We start from the raw sequence: 8,729 nt of genomic DNA, 5'->3' as shown, positions 1-8,729 counted from the left end.
CCAGGCTGGCCTCGAACTCAGAAATCCGCCTGCCTCTGCCTCCCGAGTGCTGGGATTAAAGGCGTGCGCCACCAACGCCCGGCTGTTTTTTGTTTTTTATAATTTTATTTTTAATGCTCATTCATTTGTACTCCATCTTAAAGCTGATTCTGAGATGGCAAAGTCAAGTACTTTTAATGAAGATGGTATGCAAGTTTTAATACTAACTTTCTAATTAATTTAACATTCCTTGAAGGAGAAGTGGCATTTTCTTATTACTCTGCTTTTTTGAGACAAGGACTCAATCTGTAGCACAGGCTAGCCTCAAACTGTGTCAGCCACCCTAACAGGTAGGATTTTATATACCAAAGCATTCCACATATACATTAAGAATCTTGAATGAGTGCAGTGCATAAAACCCTAACCCTAGGCAATCCTAGGATTCCAAGATCAAGTAAAACTTGGCAGATTGGTACCCACAATCCTCTGCCTCAGGAGAGGAAGCAGGCCATCCCGAGCTGAACTTTAGGATCTCCTGGCTTACATGAGACTCTGACTCAATAAACAAATAAACCAATTAACCGGTGTAGTAATACTATCAATGTCTGTCTTTTTCTTTTAATGTTGGGATTGAATTCACAGCTCTTAAGCCCCAACTTTTTTTTTTTTTTAAAGATTTATTTATTTATTATATGTAAGTACACTGTAGCTGTCTTCAGACACTCCAGAAGAGGGCGTCAGATCTCGTTATGGATGGTTGTGAGCCACCATGTGGTTGCTGGGACTTGAACTCTGGACCTTCGGAAGAGCAGTCGGGTGCTCTTACCCACTGAGCCATCTCACCAGCCCAAGCCCCAACTTTTTATTTAAAGTTGAAAAATGGAGTTGTGGACAGGTGCCTGATAGCAAGAGTCTCAATTTTCTTATGAATATTCAATTTGACCAGCAACTTTTACTTTCACTAGTAAGCTATTTTATAGGTTTCCCAAGTGTCCAAAAACAAAAAACCATCTATACACAGCTAAATATTTAAACAACTTTAAAAAGCTAACCACTCAATAACATGGCTGCCTCCATAAAGTTATTTTTTTTAAAAGATTTATTTATTTATTTATTATATGTAAGTACACTGTAGCTGTCTTCAGACACTCCAGAAGAGGGAGTCAGATCCCGTTACGGATGGTTGTGAGCCACCATGTGGTTGCTGGGATTTGAACTCCAGACCTTCGGAAGAGCAGTCGGATGCTCTTACCCACTGAGCCATCTCACCAGCCCCATAAAGTTATTTTTATAGTTACTTCCAATAATTTGGTTATTAGGAATAACCAAATTTAATATCTGGTAGCAGTAACAAGTATTTTGTTTATGTGCATTTTCACAAAAATTCTGACTCAAATATTTTAAAATAGGTGGCTAAAGAGATGGCTCCCTGGACAGGAGCACTTGCTGCACTTTAAAGAAGTGCTGCGTTCATCTCCAGCACCCATAGCAACAGGCTCACAACTGCCTGAGAACTCCAGTTCCAGGGGATACAATGCCCTCTTCTGGCCTCCGCAGGCACCTGTTGTGCAAGCGTGGTAGACACAGAATAGACACAGACACAAATTAAAATAAATCTTTAAAAATATATATGTATTATGTATATAATTGTGTCAGGTGTGGTGCTGCACACCTCTAATTTCAGCACTTAAGCGGCCAAGGTCAGCTAACAAAAGAAGTGAGTTTAAGACCAGTCTGGTCTACATATCCAATTTCCAGGCCAGTAAGAGCTATATAGTAGTATCCTGTCTCAAAAACAAAACAAAACCAACCAACCAAAACCTCTTAAATACAATTTTATCTTAATGTATAGGTACATGCATATGTGAAAATTCACATAATAAAGATGAGCAATTTACCAATATATACATTATAGTTCAAACTCCAAGTCCTTCTACTTCCTCAAATGATTCTTCCTCTCACACTAATAGTAAGATTAAATTCTAAGTACATGGGGGGAGGGCACCATTCTATTACTTTCTGAGCTAAATTTGTGTCTCCCCCTCCCTACCCAGGTTTATTTTTCTATAGTAATAGAACAACCAAAAATTAGAAAATCTTGGCTTAGGGTATAGAGTAATGTGATTTTGGGGAAAAAAAAAATCAAATAGACACAACAACTTCTACAATGTAATTTCAAGTAAAGTTTATTTTGTGTCTGCTCACCTTGTATGTGTTAGAACTGTTCAGAAAGCATATAAATTCAAAACCTACCTTAAAGCCACGTGTGCAGCATAAGCACTAGGAGGAACCCAAGGTCAGGCACTGAATAACACCTGCTCTCAACCTAGAACTAAACAGCAGGCATCCCTGTCTTGAGAAGCTGTCAAAGTGGCAGCAGGGTGTAAGGAGCTGTCACAGGTTTCACTATGTGACAGGAAAAAAAAAAAACAACCAGCCAATTAAGAAAACAGTGGGTCCAAGAAATACAAGAACTCTTACCAGTGCAAACAAGATTGCGGCATAAGCCATTTCGGAAATCATGAAAGACACGATTTCGATGTTCCTGGAGGGTAGAGGGATATATAAAAACTGAGTAAAATTTATAGACAACTCAAAATTTTCATCATGGTTTCTCTTACCCAATCAGTTCTTCAACCCCAAATTTGTCTATACAACTACCTATGCTTCTGTAGCAGTCTAGAGCTATATCATTCAATGTCTGTATGATACACTTCATTCCATCATACAAGCATTCTATCAAAAAGGACAGGCATAATAAGCCATGCTGAGATCAGAGTCATGTAACATTTATGACAAATATAGTGTCATATTTATTCTATTTTATTATCCTAGTGAATGTTTTACCATATCTAATGTATAAACTGCATCATAGCAAGCATGCACATACAATCTGGTACTGTCTATGATTTTAGGTATCCGATATGGGATCTCAGAACTCTCCTTTGTAAGGAGGAGTTACTGAGTATTAAAATCTAGAGCAGTGCATTCTGTTAAAAAAAAAAAAAATTGCACTGGTATTCTCCAATAATGTAGTCACCAGCCTCAGGGATTTGACTAAGTAACAAACCTTTCAATTGTATTTGCTTTTACCTAGTCTAATGGGTACGTGGAGCTATGTAATAAAGTTATTGCACTAAACACAACAAATCTAGAAATTCCCCTCAAAAAGAATGTCTCCTGTGCCCTTCCCTCCCCACAGGATTTCATGTCACCCAGGCGGATTTCAAACTTAGTACGGAACAGAGAGAATGACTCTGAGCTCTTCACTTACTTTAAATGCTAGGACTTCATGGACAATCTGACATTTCTTTTTTTAAAGATTTATTATTATTATTATTATTATTATTATTATTATTTCTAAGTACACTGTAGCTGTCTTCAGACACACCAGAAGAGGGCGTCAGATCTCATTACAGATGGTTGTGAGCCACCATGTGGTTGCTGGGACTTGAACTCAGGACCTTCGGAAGAGCAGTCAGTGCTCTTAACTACGAAGCCATCTCTCCAGCCCCAAGATCTGACATTTCTGGACTGCTGTTTAAACCTATTGGTTTAAGTGAAGGGTTCTTTGTCTACTAAATAGTCCGTTCATTTGTTCTTTTTCTGGAACACTGCTCTACCACTAATACAGCAGTACCTACCTTAAGACAACAGTTTACTCTCACACACAAGGCATTTATAAAACATTATAACAAAAGAAAATGTAAGAAATACTTAGGAAAATATTTCTTTATTAAATCTATGCAACTTCTCGAAATTATCCTTACCTGCCTCATTTTAGCATGGATATAAAAGCAAGAGTAGCCCAGCTGAGAAATCTTCTTGGCGAGTAGCTCGACTCTCTGGGAGGAGTTGCAGAAAATGATGGATTGGTTTATCTGAAGCTAAGCACAGAAGATGAGAAAGATGAGAAAGACAGAAGCATCTGTTTAGCCAATCATGAAAATATCTAGCCAAGCTTTCAGATGAAATTTGGTTGAACTACAGAAGAGTATCTCATAAGGGCCACCTAACTTGCAGAGACAACACAGTAATGTCCTACAATACCACTGCTAACACTGATTCAGCAAATAAGAAGCTCTGCTTTGAGGCTAGAGACGGCTCTGCAGTGAATAGCACACACACTGTTATTCAAGACGACCCAAGTTCAGTTCAGTTCACAGTGTGGGCCTCAACTGCCTGTAACTCTCCTTCGGGCGCTCTAACACCCTTTTCTGGACACTCCCAGAAGCTGCACTCATATGCGTACAACCCCACACAGACACAAACTCATTAAAACAAAGAAAACAAACAAACAAGTTAAAACAACACTGTTTCTAGGGAAAATGACAAGTATTTGTGAGCCTCTGGTGACATTTTATAAATCAGTAAACATGCCAATTTATGTGTTTTCTTTAAGCATGTCTTATTTAGTATGTCTATAGTCCTAACCAATATAACCCATGCCTGCTGGAGGTTTATCCAGTACATGTTTTCCCTGTGTAGCACACATCAGTCTCCCTGTGCTTCAGAACACAGGTAAGTACGTCAGCAGCAGTGAGGCTGTCATTTTGGAATGAATGATGAACAGCACCAAAATTTGAAAAACAATTGTAGCATTTATAGGTAAAACAAGAAGACAGAACGTTTGTCTTCTTCTTGGACCTTAGCTGGGATCTTTTTTTTTTTTTTTGTCCAAAATGTATATGTCTAAGAATAACCAAAACCTTCAGTATTAATTTGGGGGTCACAAATAAATTTTAGCAATTAGTATTCACAAACAAGGATGAACTGCAATTACGGTGAATTATTTAACAATATAAATAAAGCACCTGGGTCAATCAGTTCCAACTGTAAGCCAATTAAAGCTACTTTTTACAGTGAAAATAAAGTCAAAAATAAAATTAAGAAGAAAGAAAGAAAGAAAGAAAGAAAGAAAGAAAGAAAGAAAGAAAGAAAGAAAGAAAGGGAAAGGGAAAGAGGAAAGGGGAAAATGATCTAATTGTCCAACTTGCTAGGAATTAGTGAAGGACAGGACTCAGCACAAAAGCCCACGACTTACCCTTGAGAAAAGTGTATTGAGGCAGTGCACTTTTTGGCGCTCCGTTACATATGCGTAGTACTGAGTTACTCCTTTCAGAGTTAGTTCCTCCATCAGGTTTATCTCGTAGGGTTTTTGCAGATGGGAATTCTGGAGTGGGAGGGAGCACAGTCGTTAAGTAAAGACTTTCAGGCATGCTAAGGCAAGAGCTACCATTTCTTGCCCCAAGTTTATACCTTTTTTTTTGTTTTTTGTTTGTTTTTTTGTCTCTTGCTCTAAAGGATGAATCTCTTTTCAAAACCAAGTAGTCATAAAATAAATAAGTTATACTAAAATGGTAGACCTCAGATTCAAATGTACCTCACAGAGATGAGCTATAACCAACTTACGATGGGATGTCACCTTGGCACAAAGAGTGAAAAAAAAAAAAAAAATCACAACTCCTCTCATTTTGAAACAGGGTCTCATGGCCAGCCAGCACTACACATAGAAACTGTCTCCAAGGGAGGCAGAGGCAGGCGGATTTCTGAGTTCGAGGCCAGCCTGGTCTACAAAGTGAGTTTCAGGACAGCCAGGGCTACACAGAGGAACCCTGTCTCGAAAGACAAAAAAAAAGAAAAAAGAAAAAAGAAAAAGAAAAAGAAAAAGTCTCCAAAAATCAAAACCAAGAAAAACAGACCAACTGACAGACGGATGGACAGATGGCATGGAACTCATGTAAACCAGGCTAGCCTCAGAAAAAATAGAGGTCATTTAATTAAAAAAAAAAAGTGCACATATATTTTTAATCCCAGTACGTGGGAGACAGAGACCTCTGTGAATTTGAAGCTAGCATACTGGCAAGGGCCACACAGTGAGACCCTGTCTCAAAAAACTAAACCCATGCACAAATCTTATTGACCATATTAAAAAAAAAAACAAATCCAAAACCCTAAAATAACATATACTCTGATAATACGATGTAATTACAGGTAAAAGCACACTCAATACCACGACAGCACTGATTCCAGGTACTGAGCTAATACTCACCATAAACTTTTGTACACTAAGAGGGAAAGTAGCGGAATATAGTAAAATCTGCCTATTCTTAGGTAGTGTGAGAATAATATCCTCCATTATCTGCACAAAATCCTGTGACAACAATTTATCTGCCTGTAATACAAAAAAAAAAGTTACTTTTAAAAAAGAATAAGGCATTAAAAGTTTTGGAGAGCAATATAAACAAAGGGCAACCCACAACCTACACAGGCTCCTCCTGGCTAAGACTCCCATATATACAATGTAGTGCATAAGGGGGAGGAGCCCAGCATGGTAGCATATGCCTGTAAGCTCAGCACCTGAGTGGCTGAACTGGGAGAGAAGTGACAATCTGAGGTCAGCCTTGGCTACATTATGAATCTGTCTTAAAGCAGAGGCTATAATCCCCAAGGAAAAAAATATGTAGACTGTCAAAATCCTTTTCTTTGACAGAATTTAAATGTGATTGCCATTAAAGAGATAATAAGAGTATATTGGTCAAAAATGTGTTTTGAGCTGGATGTGGTTGGCATAAACCTTACTCTCAGAAGGTAGAAGAAACAGGATGGTAAATCCAAGGCCATTTGGGCTGAAATGTTTTACTTATTAGCTGTACTGTGTACCACTTAGCCATGTTTCAATGGCTATCCATACCCCCATAACAACCTCTATCTTATCAGACTAAATATCACATTATGTGGTCAATATATAATATTTACTGTTATTCCTCATTAGTGAAAAGCCAGAAACTAGTAATCTAAAACAAAACAGAACAGGAAAATAGCTGTATACCAAAACACTAATACTGACACACTAAATGCATATAGCACTGCTACACCCGAGAGACACAGGAGTAGTTTTTTATTTTTAAGACAGAGTCTCACTGTGTAGTCCTGACTGGCCTGAAACTTACTATGCAGTCCTCAAATTCAAGACAGACATCTGACTCTACCTCCCAGGTAAAACATTTGGCTTCAGTTGAGTAATTTCTTAAAAGGAATTCATATTAGGTTATAACCTAAGGAAGTAACAAATTTCACAGACACACATGAACCAAACAATATAAAGAAGCAGATGTAAAACAAAGGGTTAAGAACTATCGCTTAGCTTACATGCTTTTAAAATGTTAACATTGAGTAGAAAGACGTAAAATGAACTCGGCTTGGTTCTTTACAATCACACGTATCCAGGACAGGGTGTAAGCTAAGCTCAGGAGAGGACAATCAGGAGACATTACCTCATCCAGCACTATCATCTGCACGTGATCAACCTTTGCTACACCTTTCTTGATGAGATCCAGGATCCTGCCGGGGGTAGCAATCACCACATGCACTACAAAGATTTACAGGGAGAAATAAAAAAGATTCAGAAATATATACACTGTTGTTAATTTTACCTAGGACGGAAAAAAAACCAAACTTGTAATTTTATAGTATGTATTTAGCATCATAGATACTATTTATAGAGGTACAAATTAATACCAAAAGGTACAAAGATGTATTTTGGGCTGTATATTTTCATCTCTTCTCACAGCAGGTAGACAATACTTGTTTCAACTCTTCAATAAATGGGCTAGTTTCCCAAATTACTAATTCCAACTAAAGGCATACAACTTTTATCTTATGACAATCTGCAAGAAATAACAGCCAGAATACAGGGTTTCTCACAGAAAAGACACGTCTTCACTCTGGGCAGTGCTGCTCAGACTGTTTTAAGGGGAAAAAAGACTGATCACTAAAACAAAAATTGTGCAAGTTAAAAAATATAGCCAAGTAAGCAAATACTAATATATAAAACCTGACTCTCGCTATTCTGTTACTATTCTTCACCCAGCATGATACAGCGAACAGCCCTTCATAGAAACTCAATACAAGTCAGTAAATCTTTCCTTATTTTGTTACAACAGGTTTATCATGTGCCACCGGCTGACCTTGAACTCATTCTGTAGGCAAGGATAACCTTGACTTTTGATCCTCTGACTTTCACTTCCCCAGTGCTGGAATTATAGGTGGGTGTCACTAACTCCAATTTGTTTGGTGGGGAAATAATCAAGGTTTTGTATGTGCTATGCAAGCAATTTACCTACTAATCCACCCTCAGTCCCTTAGTTAATTATTAAAGACGTATTTTAGGGCCAGACAGTGGTAGCATAAGCTTTTTATCCCAGTAACTGGGAGGCAGAGGCAGGTAAATCTCTGAATCTGAAGCCTGCCTAGTTCACAAATCAAGTTTGAGGACAGCCAGGGCTACACAGAGAAACCCTGTCTCAACAAAACAACCAACCAACAAAGTTTTAGTTATTTCCTAAAAGGAAACCCTTGGAGACTGGAGAGGTGGCTTAGTGGTTAAGAGCTCATATTGCTCCTGTAAAGAATTCAAGTTCAACTGGCAGTAGCTACTAAATAATTCTAGAACCGGGGGATCCACTGCCCCCCATAGGCACCTGCACACACATGTGCATAGCCACACCCCACCTCCACATAAATACAAATAAGTCTGAAAAATAAACGAGACATTTATAGCTATAATCACATAGCCCTGCTGCCTGCCTCATTTCTTACCTGTATCATCAAGCCTCATTATGTCATCCCGTAAATTGGTTCCTCCGGTGGTTGCCATCACTTTGGCCCCTCCCATGTGTTTGCTGACCTGGATGCAAATCTGACTGACCTGTAGAGCAAGTTCTCTAGTGGGAACAATCACCATTGCT

The 8,729-nt window shown here is 38.4% G+C and overlaps 1 protein-coding gene across 1 annotated transcript in view; it reads right to left on the bottom strand.

Moving 5' to 3' along the window:
• Ddx6 (DEAD-box helicase 6) overlaps positions 1–8,729 on the bottom strand; it is a 31,430-nt gene that overhangs the window by 8,004 nt on the left and 14,697 nt on the right. Inside the window, exons 5-10 of the mRNA XM_021173090.2 lie at positions 8,581–8,729; positions 7,257–7,351; positions 6,032–6,154; positions 5,024–5,152; positions 3,750–3,866; positions 2,461–2,524 (exon numbers count right to left, since the gene is read on the bottom strand). Coding sequence (XP_021028749.1) covers positions 2,461–2,524; positions 3,750–3,866; positions 5,024–5,152; positions 6,032–6,154; positions 7,257–7,351; positions 8,581–8,729 — 677 coding nt within the window. The remainder of the gene's footprint in view (positions 1–2,460; positions 2,525–3,749; positions 3,867–5,023; positions 5,153–6,031; positions 6,155–7,256; positions 7,352–8,580) is intronic.

This window comes from Mus caroli, chromosome 9 (assembly GCF_900094665.2).
Source record: "Mus caroli chromosome 9, CAROLI_EIJ_v1.1, whole genome shotgun sequence".
NCBI lineage: Eukaryota > Metazoa > Chordata > Mammalia > Rodentia > Muridae > Mus > Mus caroli.
This window is presented reverse-complemented; position numbering and strand designations above follow the sequence as displayed.